This window comes from Myxine glutinosa, chromosome 6, assembly GCF_964187855.1.
Source record: "Myxine glutinosa chromosome 6, kmMyxGlut1.1, whole genome shotgun sequence".
Classification (NCBI taxonomy): Eukaryota; Metazoa; Chordata; class Myxini; order Myxiniformes; family Myxinidae; genus Myxine; species Myxine glutinosa.
This window is the reverse complement of record NC_136266.1, coordinates 182300008-182321426: the sequence shown is the minus strand read 5'-3', so window position 1 is coordinate 182321426 and position 21419 is coordinate 182300008. Positions and strand designations below refer to the sequence as shown.

Genomic DNA, 21419 nt, shown 5'->3' with positions numbered 1-21419 from the left:
GAGAATTCAAAGGTGTAGCTAACAATGTCACTGCCACACGAGGATAGTTTTAGTGTTCAGATTGTTCTCGTGTGGGAGTTTCCAGAGGGAATGATGTGATGAGAGTTTCCAGATAGAAGGATGTGATAAAGGGAGTTTCCAGAGGGAATGATGTGATGAGAGCTTCCAGAGAGAAGGATGTGATAAAGGGAGTTTCTAGCGAGAAGGATGTGATAATGGGAGTTTCGAGAGACAAGAAAATGATAAAGGGAGTTTCTAGAGAGAGGATGTGATAATGGGAGTTTCTAGAGAGAAGGATGTGATAATGGGAGTTTCCAGAGGGAATGATGTGATAAAGGGAGTTTCTAGGGAGAAGAAAATGATAAAGGGAGTTTCTAGAGAGAGGATGTGATAATGGGAGTTTCTAGAGAGAAGGATGTGATAATGGGAGTATCCAGAGAGAAGAATGTGATAATGGGAGTTTCTAGAGAGAAGAATGTGATAATGGGAGTTTCTAGAGAGAAGAATATGATAAAGGGAGTTTCTAGAGAGAAGGATGTGATAAAGGGAGTTTCTAGACAGAAGGATGTGATAATGGGAGTTTTTAAGAGAGAAGGATGTGATAATGGGAGTTTCTAGAGAGAAGAATGTGATAATGGGAGATTCTAGAGAGAAGAATATGATAAAGGGAGTTTCTAGAGAGAAGAATGTGATAATGGGAGTTTCTAGAGAGAAGAATGTGATAATGGGAGTTTCTAGAGAGAAGAATATGATAAAGGGAGTTTCTAGAGAGAAGGATGTGATAAAGGGAGTTTCTAGACAGAAGGATGTGATAATGGGAGTTTTTAAGAGAGAAGGATGTGATAATGGGAGTTTCTAGAGAGAAGAATATGATAAAGGGAGTTTCTAGAGAGAAGAATGTGATAATGGGACTTACGAGAGAGAAGGATGTGATAATGGGAGTTTCCAGAGGGAAGGATGTGATAATGGGAGTTTCCAGAGGGAATGATGTGATGAGAGTTTCCAGAGAGAAGGATGTGATAAAGGGAGTTTCTAGAGAGAAGGATGTGATAAAGGGAGTTTCGAGACAGAAGGATGTGATAATGGGAGTTTTGAGAGAGAAGGATGTGATAATGGGAGTTTCCAGAGGGAATGATGTGATGAGAGTTTCCAGAGAGAAGGATGTGATAAAGGGAGTTTCTAGAGAGAAGAATATGATGAAGGGAGTTTCTGGAGAGAAGAATATGATAAAGGGAGTTTCTAGAGAGAAGGATGTGATAATGGGAGTTTCCAGAGGGAATGATGTGATGAGAGTTTCCAGAGAGAAGGATGTGATAAAGGGAGATTTGAGAGAGAAGAAAATGATAAAGGGAGTTTCTAGAGAGAAGGATGTGATAATGGGAGTTTCTAGAGAGAAGAATATGATAAAGGGAGTTTCTAGAGAGAAGGATGTGATAATGGGAGTTTCTAGAGAGAAGGATGTGATAATGCGAGTTTCTAGAGAGAAGGATGTGATCATGCGAGTTTCTAGAGAGAAGGATGTGATAATGGGAGTTTCTAGAGAGAAGGATGTGATAATGGGAGTTTCTAGAGAGAAGGATGTGATAATGGGAGTTTCTAGAGAGAAGGATGTGATAATGCGAGCTTCTAGAGAGAAGGATGTGATAATGCCAGTTTCTAGAGAGAAGAATGTGATAATGGGAGTTTCTAGAGAGAACAATGTGATAATGGGCATTTCTAGAGAGAAGGATGTGATAATGCGAGTTTCTAGATAGAAGGATGTCATAATGGGAGTTTCTAGAGAGAATGATGTGATAATGCGAGTTTCTAGAGAGAAGGATGTGATAATGGGAGTTTCTAGAGAGAAGGATGTGAGAATGGGAGTTTCTAGAGAGAAGGATGTGAGAATGGGAGTTTCTAGAGAGAAGGATGTGATAATGGGAGTTTCTAGAGAGAAGGATGTGATAATGCGAGTTTCTCGAGAGAAGGATGTGATAATGGGAGTTTCTAGAGAGAAGAATGTGATAATGGGAGTTTCTAGAGAGAAGGATGCGATAATGTGAGTTTCCAGAGAGAAGGATGTGATAATGGGAGTTTCTAGAGAGAAGGATGCGATAATGTGAGTTTCCAGAGAGAAGGATGTGATAATGGGATTTTCTAGAGAGAATGATGCGATAATGGGAGTTTCTAGAGAGAAGGATGCGATAATGTGAGTTTCCAGAGAGAAGGATGTGATAATGGGATTTTCTAGAGAGAAGGATGTGATAATGGGAGTTTCTAGAGAGAAGGATGCGATAATGTGAGTTTCCAGAGAGAAGGATGTGATAATGGGAGTTTCTAGAGAGAAGGATGCGATAATGTGAGTTTCCAGAGAGAAGGATGTGATAATGGGCATTTCTCGAGAGAAGGATGTGATAATGGGAGTTTCTAGAGAGAAGGATGTGATAATGGGATTTTCTAGAGAGAATGATGCGATAATGGGAGTTTCTAGAGAGAAGGATGTGATAATGGGAGTATCTCGAGAGAAGGATGTGATAATCGGAGTTTCTGGAGAGAAGAAAATGATAAAGGGAGTTTCTAGAGAGAATGATGCGATAATGGGAGTTTCTAGAGAGAAGGATGTGATAATGGGAGTATCTCGAGAGAAGGATGTGATAATCGGAGTTTCTGGAGAGAAGAAAATGATAAAGGGAGTTTCTTGAGAGAAGGATGTGATAATGGGAGTTTCTCGAGAGAAGGATGTGATAATGGGAGTATCTAGAGAGAAGAATATGATAATGGGAGTTTTTAGAGAGAAGAATATGATAAAGGGAGTTTCTTGAGAGAAGGATGTGATAATGGGAGTATCGAGAGAGAAGAATGTGATAATGGGAGTTTCTAGAGAGAAGGATGTGATAATGGGAGTTTCTAGAGAGAAGGATGTGATAATGCGAGTTTCTAGAGAGAAGGATGTAATAATGGGAGTTTCTAGAGAGAAGGATGTGATAATGCGAGGTTCTAGAGAGAAGGATGTCGTAATGGGAGTTTCTAGAGAGAATGATGTGATCATGGGAGTTTCTAGAGAGAAGGATGTGATAATGGGAGTTTCTAGAGAGAAGGATGTGATAATGGGAGTTTCTCGAGAGAAGGATGTGATAATGGGAGTATCTAGAGAGAAGAATATGATAATGGGAGTTTTTAGAGAGAAGGATGTGATAACGGGAGTTTCTAGAGAGAAGGATGTGATAATGGGAGTTTCTAGAGAGAAGGATGTGATAATGCGAGTTTCTAGAGAGAAGGATGTGATAATGCGAGTTTCTAGAGAGAAGGATGTGATAATGGGAGTTTCTAGAGAGAAGGATGCGATAATGTGAGTTTCCAGAGAGAAGGATGTGATAATGCGAGTTTCTAGAGAGAAGAATGCGATAATGGGAGTTTCTAGAGAGAAGGATGCGATAATGTGAGTTTCCAGAGAGAAGGATGCGATAATGCGAGTTTCTCGAGAGAAGAATGTGATAATGCGAGTTTCTAGAGAGTGGAATGTGACAATGGGCGTTTCTCAAGAGAAGGATGTGATAATGGGAGTTTCTAGAGAGAAGGATGTGATAATGGGATTTTCTCGAGAGAATGATGCGATAATGGGAGTTTCTAGAAAGAAGGATGTGATAATGTGAGTTTCTAGAGAGAAGGATGTGATAATGGGAGTTTCTAGGGAGAAGGATGTGATAATGGGAGTTTCTAGAGAGAAGGATGTGATAATGGGAGTTTCTATAGAGAAGGATGTGATAATGGGAGTTTCTCGAGAGAAGGATGTGATAATGGGAGTGTCTCGAGAGAAGGATGTGATAATGGGAGTTTCTAGAGAGAAGGATGTGATAATGGGAGTTTCTAGAGAGAAGGATGTGATAATGGGAGTTTCTCGAGAGAAGGATGTGGTAATGGGAGTTTCTAGAGAGAACGATGTGATAATGGGAGTTTCTAGAGAGAAGGATGTGATAATGGGAGTTTCTAGAGAGAAGGATGTGATAATGGGAGTTTCTAGAGAGAAGGATGTGATAATGGGAGTTTCTAGAGATAACGATGTGATAATGGGAGTTTCTCGAGAGAAGGATGTGATCATGGGAGTTTCTCAAGAGAAGGATGTGATAATGGGAGTTTCTCAAGAGAAGGATGTGATAATGGGAGTTTCTAAAGAGAAGGATGTGATAATGGGAGTTTCTAGAGAGAAAGATGTGATAATGGGAGTTTCTCGAGAGAAGGATGTGATAATGGGAGTTTCTCGAGAGAAGGATGTGATAATGGGAGTTTCTCGAGAGAAGGATGTAATAATGGGAGTTTCTAGAGAGAAGGATGTATTAATTGGAGTTTCTGGAGAGGGTGATGTGATAATGGGACTTTCTCAAGAGAATGATGAAATAATGGGAGAATCTCGCGACAAGGATGTGATAATGGGAGTTTCTAGAGAGAAGGATGTGATAATGGGAGTTTCAAAAGAGAAGCATGTGATAATGGGAGTTTCTAGAGAGAAGGATGTATTAATTGGAGTTTCTGGAGAGGGTGATGTGATAATGGGACTTTCGAGAGAGAATGATGAAATAATGGGAGAATCTAGGGAGAAGGATGTGATAATGGGAGCTTCTGGAGAGAAGGATGTGATAATGGGAGTTTCTGGAGAGAAGGATGTGATAATGGGAGTTTCATGAGTGTGTGATTTGACAATGGGAGTTTTTCGAGAGAACAATGTGATAATGAGAGTTCGAAGAGAGAACAATGTGATAATATGAGTTTATAGAGAGAAGGATGTGACAATGGGAGTTTATAGGGATGAGGATGTGATAATGTGAGTTTGATGAGAGAACAGTGTGATAATGGGAGTTTCTAGAGAGAAGGATGTGATAATGGGACTTTTCCGAGAGTGTGATGTGATAATGGGAGTTTCTAGAGAGAAGAATGTGTTAATGGGAGTTTCTAGAGAGAAGGATGCGATAATGTGAGTTTCCAGAGAGAAGGATGTGATAATGGGAGTTTCTAGAGAGAAGGATGCGATAATGTGAGTTTCCAGAGAGAAGGATGCGATAATGCGAGTTTCTCGAGAGAAGAATGTGATAATTCGAGTTTCTAGAGAGAAGGATGTGATAATGGGAGTTTCTAGAGAGTGGAATTTGACAATGGGCATTTCTCGAGAGAAGGATGTGATAATGGGAGTTTCTAGAGAGAATGATGCGATAATGGGAGTTTCTAGAGAGAAGGATGTGATAATGGGAGTATCTCGAGAGAAGGATGTGATAATCGGAGTTTCTGGAGAGAAGCAAATGATAAAGGGAGTTTCTAGAGAGAATGATGCGATAATGGGAGTTTCTAGAGAGAAGGATGTGATAATGGGAGTATCTCGAGAGAAGGATGTGATAATCGGAGTTTCTGGAGAGAAGAAAATGATAAAGGGAGTTTCTAGAGAGAAGGATGTGATAATGGGAGTTTATCGAGAGAAGGATGTGATAATGGGAGTATTTAGAGAGAAGAATATGATAATGGGAGTTTCTAGAGAGAAGAATATGATCAAGGGAGTTTCTTGAGAGAAGGATGTGATAATGTGAGTATCGAGAGAGAAGAATGTGATAATGGGAGTTTCTAGAGAGAAGGATGTGATAATGGGAGTTTCTAGAGAGAAGAATGTAATAATGGGAGTTTCTAGAGAGAAGGATGTGATAATGCGAGGTTCTAGAGAGAAGGATGCGATAATGTGAGTTTCCAGAGAGAAGGATGTGATAATGCAAGTTTCTAGAGAGAAGAATGCGATAATGGGAGTTTCTAGAGAGAAGGATGCGATAATGTGAGTTTCCAGAGAGAAGGATGCGATAATGCGAGTTTCTATAGAGAAGGATGTGATAATGGGAGTTTCTCGAGAGAAGGATGTGATAATGGGAGTTTCTCGAGAGAAGGATGTGATAATGGGAGTTTCTAGAGAGAAGAATGTGATAATGCGAGTTTCTAGAGAGTGGAATGTGACAATGGGCGTTTCTCAAGAGAAGGATGTGATAATGGGAGTTTCTAGAGAGAAGGATGTAATAATGGGATTTTCTAGAGAGAATGATGCGATAATGGGAGTTTCTAGAAAGAAGGATGTGATAATGTGAGTTTCTAGAGAGAAGGATGTGATAATGGGAGTTTCTAGGGAGAAGGATGTGATAATGGGAGTTTCTAGAGAGAAGGATGTGATAATGGGAGTTTCTATAGAGAAGGATGTGATAATGGGAGTTTCTCGAGAGAAGGATGTGATAATGGGAGTTTCTCGAGAGAAGGATGTGATAATGGGAGTTTCTAGAGAGAAGGATGTGATAATGGGAGTTTCTAGAGAGAAGGATGTGATAATGGGAGTTTCTCGAGAGAAGGATGTGGTAATGGGAGTTTCTAGAGAGAACGATGTGATAATGGGAGTTTCTAGAGAGAAGGATGTGATAATGGGAGTTTCTAGAGAGAAGGATGTGATAATGGGAGTTTCTAGAGAGAAGGATGTGATAATGGGAGTTTCTAGAGATAACGATGTGATAATGGGAGTTTCTAGAGAGAAGGATGTGATCATGGGAGTTTCTCAAGAGAAGGATGTGATAATGGGAGTTTCTCAAGAGAAGGATGTGATAATGGGAGTTTCTAAAGAGAAGGATGTGATAATGGGAGTTTCTAGAGAGAAAGATGTGATAATGGGAGTTTCTCGAGAGAAGGATGTGATAATGGGAGTTTCTCGAGAGAAGGATGTGATAATGGGAGTTTCTCGAGAGAAGGATGTAATAATGGGAGTTTCTAGAGAGAAGGATGTATTAATTGGAGTTTCTGGAGAGGGTGATGTGATAATGGGACTTTCTCGAGAGAATGATGAAATAATGGGAGAATCTCGCGAGAAGGATGTGATAATTTGAGTTTCTGGAGAGAAGGATGTGATAATGGGAGTTTCTAGAGAGAAGGATGTGATAATGGGAGTTTCAAAAGAGAAGCATGTGATAATGGGAGTTTCTAGAGAGAAGGATGTATTCATTGGAGTTTCTGGAGAGGGTGATGTGATAATGGGACTTTCGAGAGAGAATGATGAAATAATGGGAGAATCTAGGGAGAAGGATGTGATAATGGGAGTTTCTGGAGAGAAGGATGTGATAATGGGAGTTTCTGGAGAGAAGGTTGTGATAATGGGAGTTTCATGAGTGTGTGATTTGACAATGGGAGTTTTTCGAGAGAACAATGTGATAATGAGAGTTTGAAGAGAGAACAATGTGATAATATGAGTTTATAGAGAGAAGGATGTGACAATGGGAGTTTTTAGGGATGAGGATGTGATAATGTGAGTTTGATGAGAGAACAATGTGATAATGGGAGTTTCTAGAGAGAAGGATGTGATAATGGGACTTTTCCGAGAGTGTGATGTGATAATGGGAGTTTCTGGAGAGAAGTATATGATAATGGGACATTGCCGAGTGTGATGTGATAATTGGGAGTTTAACGAGAGAAGTATGTGATAATGGGAGTTTGACGATAGTGCGATGTGATAATGGGAGTTACCAGAGAGAAGGCTGTGCTAATGGGAGTGTGCTGAGAGTGTGATGTGATAATGGGAGTTTCTAGAGTGAAGGATGTGAAAATGGTAGTTTGCCGAGAGGATCATGTGATAGTGGGAGTTTCGAGAGAGAAGGGTGTGATAATGGGAGTTTCTAAAGGGAAGCATGTAATAATGGGAGTTTCTCGGAAGGGCGATGTGATAATGGGACTTTCTCGAGAGAAGAATGTGATAATGGGACTTTCTATGGAGAATGATGCGATAATGGGAGTTTCTAGGGAGAAGGATGTGATCATGTGAGTTTCTCGAGAGAAAGATTTAATAATGGGAGTTTCTTGAGCGAAGTATGTGATAATGGGAGTTTCTCGAGGGCAGCATGTGATAATGGGAGTTTCCAAAATGGAAGGATGTAATAATGGGAGTTTCTGGAGAGGGTGAAGTGATAATGGGACTTTCTAGAGAGAATGATGCGATAATGGGAGAATCTAGGTAGAAGGATGTGATAATGGGAGTTTCTAGAGAGAAGGATGTGATAATGGGAGTTTCTCGAGAGAAGAATGTGATAATGCGAGTTTCTAGAGAGTGGAATGTGACAATGGGCGTTTCTCAAGAGAAGGATGTGATAATGGGAGTTTCTAGAGAGAAGGATGTGATAATGGGATTTTCTAGAGAGAATGATGCGATAATGGGAGTTTCTAGAAAGAAGGATGTGATAATGTGAGTTTCTAGAGAGAAGGATGTGATAATGGGAGTTTCTAGGGAGAAGGATGTGATAATGGGAGTTTCTAGAGAGAAGGATGTGATAATGGGAGTTTCTATAGAGAAGGATGTGATAATGGGAGTTTCTCGAGAGAAGGATGTGATAATGGGAGTTTCTCGAGAGAAGGATGTGATAATGGGAGTTTCTAGAGAGAAGGATGTGATAATGGGAGTTTCTAGAGAGAAGGATGTGATAATGGGAGTTTCTCAAGAGAAGGATGTGGTAATGGGAGTTTCTAGAGAGAACGATGTGATAATGGGAGTTTCTCGAGAGAAGGATGTGATAATGGGAGTTTCTAGAGAGAAGGATGTGATAATGGGAGTTTCTAGAGAGAAGGATGTGATAATGGGAGTTTCTAGAGATAACGATGTGATAATGGGAGTTTCTAGAGAGAAGGATGTGATCATGGGAGTTTCTCAAGAGAAGGATGTGATAATGGGAGTTTCTCAAGAGAAGGATGTGATAATGGGAGTTTCTAAAGAGAAGGATGTGATAATGGGAGTTTCTAGAGAGAAAGATGTGATAATGGGAGTTTCTCGAGAGAAGGATGTGATAATGGGAGTTTCTCGAGAGAAGGATGTGATAATGGGAGTTTCTAGAGAGAAGGATGTAATAATGGAAGTTTCTAGAGAGAAGGATGTATTAATTGGAGTTTCTGGAGAGGGTGATGTGATAATGGGACTTTCTCGAGAGAATGATGAAATAATGGGAGAATCTCGCGAGAAGGATGTGATAATGGGAGTTTCTGGAGAGAAGGATGTGATAATGGGAGTTTCTAGAGAGAAGGATGTGATAATGGGAGTTTCAAAAGAGAAGCATGTGATAATGGGAGTTTCTAGAGAGAAGGATGTATTCATTGGAGTTTCTGGAGAGGGTGATGTGATAATGGGACTTTCGAGAGAGAATGATGAAATAATGGGAGAATCTAGGGAGAAGGATGTGATAATGGGAGTTTCTGGAGAGAAGGATGTGATAATGGGAGTTTCTGGAGAGAAGGATGTGATAATGGGAGTTTCATGAGTGTGTGATTTGACAATGGGAGTTTTTCGAGAGAACAATGTGATAATGAGAGTTTGAAGAGAGAACAATGTGATAATATGAGTTTATAGAGAGAAGGATGTGACAATGGGAGTTTTTAGGGATGAGGATGTGATAATGTGAGTTTGATGAGAGAACAATGTGATAATGCGAGTTTCTAGAGAGTGGAATGTGACAATGGGCGTTTCTCAAGAGAAGGATGTGATAATGGGAGTTTCGAGAGAGAAGGATGTGATAATGGGATTTTCTAGAGAGAATGATGCGATAATGGGAGTTTCTAGAAAGAAGGATGTGATAATGTGAGTTTCTAGAGAGAAGGATGTGATAATGGGAGTTTCTAGGGAGAAGGATGTGATAATGGGAATTTCTAGAGAGAAGGATGTGATAATGGGAGTTTCTATAGAGAAGGATGTGATAATGGGAGTTTCTCGAGAGAAGGATGTGATAATGGGAGTTTCTCGAGAGAAGGATGTGATAATGGGAGTTTCTAGAGAGAAGGATGTGATAATGGGAGTTTCTAGAGAGAAGGATGTGATAATGGGAGTTTCTCGAGAGAAGGATGTGGTAATGGGAGTTTCTAGAGAGAACGATGTGATAATGGGAGTTTCTAGAGAGAAGGATGTGATAATGGGAGTTTCTAGAGAGAAGGATGTGATAATGGGAGTTTCTAGAGAGAAGGATGTGATAATGGGAGTTTCTAGAGATAACGATGTGATAATGGGAGTTTCTAGAGAGAAGGATGTGATCATGGGAGTTTCTCAAGAGAAGGGTGTGATAATGGGAGTTTCTCAAGAGAAGGATGTGATAATGGGAGTTTCTAAAGAGAAGGATGTGATAATGGGCGTTTCTAGAGAGAAAGATGTGATAATGGGAGTTTCTCGAGAGAAGGATGTGATAATGGGAGTTTCTCGAGAGAAGGATGTGATAATGGGAGTTGCTAGAGAGAAGGATGTAATAATGGGAGTTTCTAGAGAGAAGGATGTATTAATTGGAGTTTCTGGAGAGGGTGATGTGATAATGGGACTTTCTCGAGAGAATGATGAAATAATGGGAGAATCTCGCGAGCAGGATATGATAATGGGAGTTTCTGGAGAGAAGGATGTGATAATGGGAGTTTCTAGAGAGAAGGATGTGATAATGGGAGTTTCAAAAGAGAAGCATGTGATAATGGGAGTTTCTAGAGAGAAGGATGTATTCATTGGAGTTTCTGGAGAGGGTGATGTGATAATGGGACTTTCGAGAGAGAATGATGAAATAATGGGAGAATCTAGGGAGAAGGATGTGATAATGGGAGTTTCTGGAGAGAAGGATGTGATAATGGGAGTTTCTGGAGAGAAGGATGTGATAATGGGAGTTTCATGAGTGTGTGATTTGACAATGGGAGTTTTTCGAGAGAACAATGTGATAATGAGAGTTTGAAGAGAGAACAATGTGATAATATGAGTTTATAGAGAGAAGGATGTGACAATGGGAGTTTTTAGGGATGAGGATGTGATAATGTGAGTTTGATGAGAGAACAATGTGATAATGGGAGTTTCTAGAGAGAAGGATGTGATAATGGGACTTTTCCGAGAGTGTGATGTGATAATGGGAGTTTCTGGAGAGAAGTATATGATAATGGGACATTGCCGAGTGTGATGTGATAATTGGGAGTTTAACGAGAGAAGTATGTGATAATGGGAGTTTGACGATAGTGCGATGTGATAATGGGAGTTACCAGAGAGAAGGCTGTGCTAATGGGAGTGTGCTGAGAGTGTGATGTGATAATGGGAGTTTCTAGAGTGAAGGATGTGAAAATGGTAGTTTGCCGAGAGGATCATGTGATAGTGGGAGTTTCGAGAGAGAAGGGTGTGATAATGGGAGTTTCTAAAGGGAAGCATGTAATAATGGGAGTTTCTCGGAAGGGCGATGTGATAATGGGACTTTCTCGAGAGAAGAATGTGATAATGGGACTTTCTATAGAGAATGATGCGATAATGGGAGTTTCTAGGGAGAAGGATGTGATCATGTGAGTTTCTCGAGAGAAAGATTTAATAATGGGAGTTTCTTGAGCGAAGTATGTGATAATGGGAGTTTCTCGAGGGCAGCATGTGATAATGGGAGTTTCCAAAATGGAAGGATGTAATAATGGGAGTTTCTGGAGAGGGTGAAGTGATAATGGGACTTTCTAGAGAGAATGATGCGATAATGGGAGAATCTAGGTAGAAGGATGTGATAATGGGAGTTTCTAGAGAGAAGGATGTGATAATGGGAGTTTCTCAAGAGAAGGATGTGATAATGGGAGTTTCTCAAGAGAAGGATGTGATAATGGGAGTTTCTAAAGAGAAGGATGTGATAATGGGAGTTTCTAGAGAGAAAGATGTGATAATGGGAGTTTCTCGAGAGAAGGATGTGATAATGGGAGTTTCTCGAGAGAAGGATGTGATAATGGGAGTTTCTAGAGAGAAGGATGTAATAATGGGAGTTTCTAGAGAGAAGGATGTATTTTTATTTTTTTATTTTTTTTGTATACAAGATCGAGGCTCGTGAAAGAGCGAACATTAATCACACAGAAAGACAAACCGACACATAAAACATATAACATAGGGAGCGGTAGACAAGATGGGGAGAGAGGGGGAAGGACACAAACACAACATTTGAGAGCAGGGACCGAGAGACATGGAGACATCGAGAGATCTGAGAGAGGGCGAGGGCTTTGGTGGGGGGGGGGGGGGCGTGGGAAGGGGGCGGTGGGAGAGGTATAAAACATATGGACACTGCCAGGACTTCCAGGAAAGAAGTTGGAATTTCAAACAAGGTGGATCTGGGGTGAATTAGCGGGGGTAGAAAAGATCAAGGTTTTGGATGGGGGAAGATAAGAGATGGTGGTGAACAGCTGTTTTAAAGACCTGGAGGGAGGAGTGGGATTGAAGGGAGTGAGGGAGTTTGTTCCAGAGGCGGGAGAAAAGAGGAATGAAAGAGTGAAGGTGAGCAGAGAGCCAAGATTTCGGCAGTTTAACCATCAGAGGGTTGCTGGCAGATCTTGTGCGACCTGTAGGAATATTTGGGGGACAGAGCACAGAGAGAGCTGGGGGTGCAAGGCCGGAGAGGAGTCGGTAGAAGACAGAAAGACCACCTACCTGCCTGCGGTGAGTGAGTGAAAGGCCCTCAGAGATAGCTTCATCGCGGGAGATTCCAATAATTCTGAAAGCTTTGGTTTCAACAGCGTGAAGCCGAGCCAGGTGTGAGGCAGGAGCACCGGCCCATAGGGGAGAACAGTATTCCATTGAGCTGCGGATGAAAGCCTTGTATGTGGTGAGGAGCTCAGGTGTGCCGAGGAAGGACTTCGCACGACGGAGGATGCCCAGTCGACGACTGGCTTTGGAGGCCAGCTTGGAAATGTGGTTTTCCCAAGAAAGATCATGGCAGATAGTGAGACCCAAAATCTTGAGCGACAGAACTTCTTGGAGAGGATTGTTGAGAAAGTAGATGGGAGGGTTGTCCAGTCGATCTTTTCGGAGAGACATAGTAAGAGTGTGAGATTTGTCAGGATTGAAAGACATGTTCCACTTGTTTGACCAGTCTGTGATTTTGTCCAGGTCTTCAGAGAGTGAGGAGGCAGCAGACTGCCGATCTGAGGGAAGAGGAATGGAGCGGCAGAGAGTGGAGTCATCAGCAAAGAGATAGAGAGGATTTTCGAGAGAGTCAGAGAGATCATTGATGAAGACCAGAAAAAGCATGGGGCCCAGAACACTGCCTTGGGGAACTCCAGCCTGAACAGGAAGAGGAGATGAGAGAAACCCATTCAGGGCCACACGTTGACGACGACTAGAGAGGAAGTCCGCCAGCCATGCGTGGAGATTTCCATGGATACCAAAGGAGGAGAGTTTGGTGAGCAGAGCAGGGTGCCAGACCGTGTCGAAGGCACGTGATATGTCGAGGGAGACAGCTCTAATTTCCTGTTTGGCATTGAGGACCTCCATCCATTGTTGAGACAGCAGAAGCAGCATGTCCAGAGTAGAGTGACCTGGTCTGAAACCAAATTGATGATCAGAGATCAAGCCATTGGAGAAGAGGAAAGATTTCATATCCGAAGCAATGATGGATTCCATGACTTTGCTGATAATTGGGAGAAGGCTGATTGGTCTGTAGTTGCTAGGATCTGTTTTTGCACCTTTTTTGTGCAAAGCGGTGATGTTGGCTGATTTCCAAGCAGATGGCAGTTGACCTTGAGCAAAAGAGAGGGTGAAGAGAACAGAGAGAGGGTGAGATAGAGCAGCAGAGCAGGATTTTAGGACCCGTGGGCTGATGCCGTCGGGTCCAGTTGCAGAATCAGAGTTGAGGGTTGACAGAAACTTTTCCACCTTGTCAGGAGGAAAGGACACGGAGTCCAGGAGCAGCAGGGTACGACTGGGTATGGTGGGTACAGAGAGGGATGGGTTTGGGACACAAGATTTAGAGGCAAACACAGAGTTGAGGCATTCAGCTTTTTCACGTGCGGAGTCAGCTGTGTAGCCGTTTGAGGTAAGGGAGGGGATGGAGGGGGAACAAACACCAGAAACGGATTTGACCAGACGCCACCAGGATTTGGAAGAGGGAGACAGATAAGAGAGTTCGGTCTTGAGAACGGAGAGATATTGTTTCCTGGCTCTCCTGAGGGTGGACACACACTTGTTTCGGGCTTTGTGAAAGGAAATGAGATTTCCTTCCGTTGGATTTGCTTTCCAGGAGACGAAGGCAAGTTGTTTCTGGGCAACAGCCTCACCACAAGATTCCGTGTACCATGGACGGGAGGAAGGGTATGACAACTGAAGACGAGATGGGATAAATCTGTGCATGAGAGAGAGCAATTTACTTTGAAAGAATTCCCAGGATGAGTTGATGTCAGAGGTGGTAGAGATGGGAGACCAGTCCAGATGATTGATGGCTGCTTGAAGACCGTGCCAGTTGGCCTGAGTGAAATGCCAGACTCGTCGACGCTGAGCAGGCTCCCTGAGGATGGTCAGAGAGATGTCCACTTTAACAAGGACATGATCAGATGATCCGATCGGAGCAGAAGAAGAGCAGCAGACATTTTCAGGGAAGTTAGTCATAACCAAGTCCAGAAGAGAAGATGTTCCGTTGACTGAGATCCGGGTCGGGAAATTGACAGATTGTGTCAGTCCCAGTGAGTCGCAGAAGTCCTTTGCTGAGGAGCCATGGCTGTTGAGAGAGGTACCCACACCCAGCCAACTGGCATGATGACAGTTGAAATCACCACATATGAGGAAGAGAGAGTTGGGATGAGTAGATAGAAGTTGGTCCATATCATCAGACAGCGAGATGTAGATTAATTGGAGTTTCTGGAGAGGGTGATGTGATAATGGGACTTTCTCGAGAGAATGATGAAATAATGGGAGAATCTCGGGAGAAGGATGTGATAATGGGAGTTTCTGGAGAGAAGGATGTGATAATGGGAGTTTCTAGAGAGAAGGATGTGATAATGGGAGTTTCAAAAGAGAAGCATGTGATAATGGGAGTTTCTAGAGAGAAGGATGTATTAATTGGAGTTTCTGGAGAGGGTGATGTGATAATGGGACTTTCGAGAGAGAATGATGAAATAATGGGAGAATCTAGGGAGAAGGATGTGATAATGGGAGTTTCTGGAGAGAAGGATGTGATAATGGGAGTTTCTGGAGAGAAGGATGTGATAATGGAAGTTTCATGAGTGTGTGATTTGACAATGGGAGTTTATCGAGAGAACAATGTGATAATGAGAGTTTATAGAGAGAAGGATGTGACAATGGGAGTTTTTAGGGATGAGGATGTGATAATGTGAGTTTGATGAGAGAACAATGTGATAATGGGAGTTTCTAGAGAGAAGGATGTGATAATGGGACTTTTCCGAGAGTGTGATGTGATAATGGGAGTTTCTGGAGAGAAGTATATGATAATGGGACATTGCCGAGTGTGATGTGATAATTGGGAGTTTAACGAGAGAAGTATGTGATAATGGCAGTTTGACGATAGTGCGATGTGATAATGGGAGTTACCAGAGAGAAGGCTGTGCTAATGGGAGTGTGCTGAGAGTGTGATGTGATAATGGGAGTTTCTCGAGTGAAGGATGTGAAAATGGTAGTTTGCCGAGAGGATCATGTGATAGTGGGAGTTTCCAGAGAGTATGATGCGATACTGGGAGTTCTGGAGAGAAGGATGTGATAATGGGAGTTTGCCAAGAGGGTGATGTGATAATGGGAGTTTCCAGAGAGGGTGATGTGATGATGGGAGTTTCCAGAAAGGATCATGTGATAATGGGAGTTTCCAGAGAGGATGTTTTTAAAATGGGAGTTTCTGGAGAGGGTGATGTTATGATGGGAGTTTGCAGAGAGGTTCAGGTGATAATGGGAGTTTCCAGAGAAGATGTTGTGATTATGGGAGTTTCTAGAGAGAACAATGTGATAATGAGAGTTTGAAGAGAGAACAATGTGATAATGAGTTTATATAGAGAAGGATGTGACAATGGGAGTTTTTAGGGATGAGGATGTGATAATGTGAGTTTGATGAGAGAACAATGTGATAATGGGAGTTTCTAGAGAGAAGGATGTGATAATGGGAGTTTGCCAAGAGGGTGATGTGATAATGGGAGCCCACAAATTTAGCTTCTACCCATGTCAAAATCTCTAGAATATAATTTTTTTAACCGTCTTATCTCCTTATATGGCAATTTGATGATGGGGCATTGATTTATTTTTTTGTAATGCTGCAAGTATCTCAGCACTTTAGTATGACTATGCTGCAAATAGATAATGTGTGAAAGCAAATGAAGGAAAACAGAGATCGAGACGCGATCTCACCTTGTATCAGGTCGATCTTCGCACGCTGCATCTCGTGTCTGGGGTGGCAACCCAGGGTGCAGTATCGAACACTTCTGGACTAGAGTACTACGTGAAGCGTTTTCGCTTGGAGCACAGCACATCAGGGAAGGTCTGGACTGTGTACCGACACAGAACTAAAAACAAGGTTTGCTCATCTCACTCGTGTTCAATGTGTGTGCAGGATTGGGTGATACAATAACATCAATTATTTCATGTTTCTAAGTTTCCTTTGTATTTCCTGTATTGTCTTTCATTTTGTTTTTGAGGTAGGTAGAGAAAAAAAGTACAGGGTAGAGACGAAAGTAAATTTGTGAACTAAAGCAAAAAAAAAAAATTGTGGAAGAGAACTGCAGTTGTAACTTAGACAGCACTCGGTAGAGCGCATACCTCCGCCGGCTGAACAGTTTACATTTTGTATCAAAGGGAGGCGCAAAGCACCCCTCCCTTTACAGAAGGGTTCGTTTCTCTGTATGCAGCTTTAACATGGGAACTGAAAATACGTTTGTCGGCTTCTACAACACACACACACACACACACATATATATATATATATATATATATATATATATATATATATATATATATATATATATATATATATATATATATACACTTTGTACCCCTTTAGAAAAAATTACTTTTTAATTCTAACGTGTTGGCTCAATGGCCTAAGGGATAAAGCATCAGACTTTCAGGCTGGTGATTGTGGGTTTGAATCCCGTCTTGGTTGAATATTTTTCCCTCTTACTTTTTCAAGTTCTTTATATCGTCTTGAATAAAGTCTTGTACGATGAACAAATGCATTTTATTTGCAGTTAAAATGTATCTTGTGAAAAATGGCAGGGGCATATAAAAGGCCCCTTCATATGGTACGTGTCATGTGGCAAACTATAGAAAAGAAGGGACATTCTTGGGTAAATTGCCAGGGGCATAGAAAAGGCCCCTTTATATAAGAATATGTGCCACTTGGCAAAGTATATAAAAGAAAGGACATTCCATAGCTTATAGAAAATGCCAAACAATAGAAAAGAAGGGACATTCAAAAAATCTCGTGTGCATGCTGTTGCTGTACTTACCCTTGTGTTCTGAGGAGAAACCATGTAATGCTCTAGAAAAGTTAATATAAAGGGTTAACATCACCTTCACTCCTTTATATGAACTTTTCTGGAGCATTACTAGGTTCCTCCTAAGAACACAAGGGTAGTCCAGCATGCACACAATATTTCTTGAATGTCCCTTCTTTTCTATTGTTCAACATTTTCTATAAGCTATGGAATGTCCCTTCTTTTCTCTACTCTGCCACATGGCACATACCCTTATATAAAGGGGCCTTTTTATTTTATGCCCCTGGCATTTTACCCAATAATCCCTTTGATAGGCCGGATCTGGATCCGGACCTGAACCAAAATCTAATTGGCTTGTTGTTGTCACTTAACCAACTCATCCACCCATTTTTGTCATAGCTTGTCCACAACTTTTGAAATATCATGCAATATATCATTTTGGCCCCATCTCTCAATGGTAAACAATCACCAATTAGAAAATTTAAAAAATTGTCGTATCCGGATCCAAATTCAGATCTTCACCAAAATTGAATAAATTCGTCCTTGTCACACACCTAATCTGCCCACCAAGTTTCATACGAATCTGTCCACAACTTTTTGAGATATTGTGCTATATATCATTTTCAGGCCTATCGCTTAATGGTGAAGAATCACTTAAATAATTCTCGGATCTGCATCCAGATCCAGATCTTCACCAAAGTCGAACCATTTCGTTCTTGTCACACACCGAACCTCTCCACCAAATTTCACCTCAATTCATCCACAACAATTCTCCAAACGCCTTCCTCATTCTTTTTCCTATATTCCTCTAATGTTGACCTATCTTGATTATTCTTATTGGTTTTTGATGGACGTGGACCAGGCTTTCATTGGAAATGTGGGTGCATACTCTGTTGCTGAGCAACATCTGCCAGAGCCTATACTTGCACGCTACGTGCGCTTCAAGCCCATGAGCTGGTACCAGGGCATCGCCATGCGCATCGAGATCTACGGCTGCACGCTCTCAGGTTGGTAGAGCATGTGCTTAAACAGTGCTTGTCATGGATCTCTTTGGGTTCGTCACAAGGATCCACACTGTTCTTGTAAGATACACCACATGGTCAACTGAAACGATCAAGCAAAAGTGAATTGTTGTTGAGCTACACCTGTTTGTCCTTAGCCATGCGTGATGGTGTTGATTCCTCCTGTTAATTCCATTCACTTCCTCTCTCTGAACATTGCACTTGCAGTTGCACCTGTCACTGCACATTACATGCCTCTCTCTGCATATTATACATGCCTCAACCTCTACACACAAAGCTACTCTATAAATACTGCTCATAGTTTTTGGGGTCTACAGGCACTAATATGGCAGAGATTTTGACCCGCCCCTAACCACAACCCCATCATGATGAAGTATGCCCTGCTTATACATCTTCCTCCTCCAACCCCAAACTCAAACATTTGAAACTTCGTCTCCTGAAATTGTTAAAGCTTTAATTCCAAACAGATTATGTGTGTTTCCAATAAAAGAGCAGTCTGCCTTGGTAGGTTGCAAAATGGATTTAAATATTGTTAATGAAAATATATAATTAATACAACAAGTTTTTGCGTTAAAATCAAATTTCCCAACATGTCACTTGTATTCTGTAAATGATAGAAGTCATGTACCAAATGGGAATAAATACATGAACCACGTGGAGAGTCAAACAAACGAATTCACACACTCAAACACATACATTATACATGATTATACACATATTATATGTAATTATACATATTACACTTGATTATACATTATACGTGATTATACACATTTTACACATGATTACACACATATTATACGTGACATATTATATATACAGTCACGCGAAAAAGTAAGTACACCCCATGTAAAGTTTTGACTTTTTCAACATATTTCAACATACAGCTATTTGATCTTCATTTCAACAATATTGAAAGATAAAGGTGATATAATATAACAAATATCATGAAACATTTACATTTTGTAGTCCATTGTATAATTTAAATAAACATAAATGCAAATTTCGCATGTGGAAAAAGTAAGGACACCCCATTTAAAATGTTTTTAAAATCTTTTTAAACATATGTGGACATATCAATATTTGATCTTCATTTAAACTATCTATAGATAAAGGTGATCTAATTGAACAAGAAAACAATGAAAAATTGACTTTGCAATAATTTATTCAACAAAAAATTAACATAGATGCCATTTCCCTCTGTGGAAAAAGTAAGTACACCCTTGGCTCTAATAGGTGGTATTGCCCCCTTTGGCAGAAACAACCTCAAGTAGGCGTTTCTTATAACTGTCTACTAGTCTCTGACATCGACTGGGAGAAATTTTTTCCCACTCCTCCATGCAGAATTCTTTCAGCTGTGCGATGTTTGAGGGGTTTCTTGCATGCACAGCTCGTTTCAAATCCCCCCACAACATCTCGATGGGATTTAGATCCGGGCTTTAACTTGGCCATTCCATTCCCTGTGTGTACCCCGGTTTAGAATTAGGTACACCGTATCCCTGCATGTCGTAAGAGGCGACTAAAAGGGTTGGCATCAGGAAGGGCATCCGGCCATAAAAACATTGCCTCAAAAAGAGAACCATGACAATTACGACTAAAGATGGTCGAAGAAGAAATGCAGGCAAGGGGGTTAACAAGGGGAGATGCAGAAAATAGGGCAAAATGGAGAACATTGTCATGGGGACCGCAAGGCTAACCCCCGCTCTTGCAGGGAAAATGGCCTTAAAATGCCTGTTGTATGTTGTATTCCAGAACCCTCCATTTCTTTCTTTACAGCCATTCCTTGGTGGATTTACTGGTATGTTTCGGGTCATTGTCATGTTGCAAGGTCCACCTTCGGTTGAGCTTCAACTTTCTGACAGATGGCCTCACATTATCCTCAGGCACCCTCTGGTACAATGAAGAATTCATAGTGGATTATATGATGGTGAGCTGCGCAGGCCCTGATGCAGCAAAGCTGCCCCAAATCATAATATTTCCACCACCATGCTTTACAGTTGGTATCAGGTTCTTGTGGTCAAATGCTGTCTTTGGTTTTCGCCAAACATGTCTTCTGGTACTGTGGCCAAATAGCTCTACCTTTGACTCATCTGTCCAGAGCACATTGTTCCAGAAGTGTTTGTCTTTGCCTCGGTGTTCATTGGCAAACTTTATTCTTGCCCTGATGTTCTTTCTGGACAGCAAAGGTTTCCTCCTGGCACACCTCCCATGTAGATCAAATTTGTGCAGCCTCTTTCTAATGGTAGACTCGTGTACTTTGACATCAACAGTGGCAACAGCTACCTGTAGGTCCCGTGATGACATTCTGGGGTTCTTAGACACTTCTTTCAGCATCTTGCGGTCTGCTCTCAGGCTGAACTTGATAGGGCGGCCTGGCCTGAACAAGTTGGCAGTTGTTTGGAATCTTCTCCACTTGTAGATGATCCTCTGGATAGTCAAATGATTGATTTCAAATTGTTTGGAGATCTTTTTAAATCCCTTCCCAGACTCGTAGGCATCTATAACCTTCTTTCTGAAGGCCTCAGAGAGCTAATTTGATCTAGGCATGGTGACGCCACACACTTCAACAACAAAGAGCAAACCAAACTAAATGTCTGAGATTTAAATAAGACAGGTTCCTCCAAGATCCTCTCTAACGATGTTCTAATCATTTGCCCATGAGCTGGTGCACCTGATTCTAATTTTAGGTATTTGAAGTGGTGATAAATGTAGGGGTGTACTTACTTTTTCCACATGCGAAATTTGCATTTATGTTTATTTAAATTATACAATGGACTACAAAATGTTAATGTTTCTTGATATTTGTTATATTATATCACCTTTATCTATCAATATTGTTGAAATGAAGATCAAATCGCTGTATGTTGAAATATGTTGAAAAAGTCAAAACTTTACATGGGGTGTACTTACTTTTTCACGCATATATATATATATATATATATATATATATATATATATATATATTATATACACACACATGAACGTATCAATCATTTTACCGTCCACCTCCAATCCACCAATACCCTGAACATCGAATCCCTCTTACAATCCACAAACACTATCCACATGATAACTATAATGTTTGCAGCAATTTGATGATTTTTTATCTGAAGTGAAAGTTCAAAATATATATAACACATTTTTATGGTAATAGTTTACTTTGAACGTTCACTTTGGATGCAAACCCCCACTCTCTGGATG

At 41.1% G+C, this 21419-nt stretch overlaps 2 protein-coding genes across 2 annotated transcripts in view; one reads left to right on the top strand and one right to left on the bottom strand.

Annotated features, from left to right (window-relative positions):
* The window catches only part of LOC144892699 (uncharacterized), a 400706-nt gene that overhangs the window by 138558 nt on the left and 240729 nt on the right, over nt 1-21419 (bottom strand). The gene's annotated exons all lie outside the window — the stretch shown is intronic.
* Nucleotides 1-21419, top strand: part of LOC137429508 (neuropilin-2) — a 129689-nt gene that overhangs the window by 44845 nt on the left and 63425 nt on the right. Inside the window, exons 7-8 of the mRNA XM_078780917.1 lie at nt 16122-16277; nt 18059-18203. Coding sequence (XP_078637043.1) covers nt 16122-16277; nt 18059-18203 — 301 coding nt within the window. The remainder of the gene's footprint in view (nt 1-16121; nt 16278-18058; nt 18204-21419) is intronic.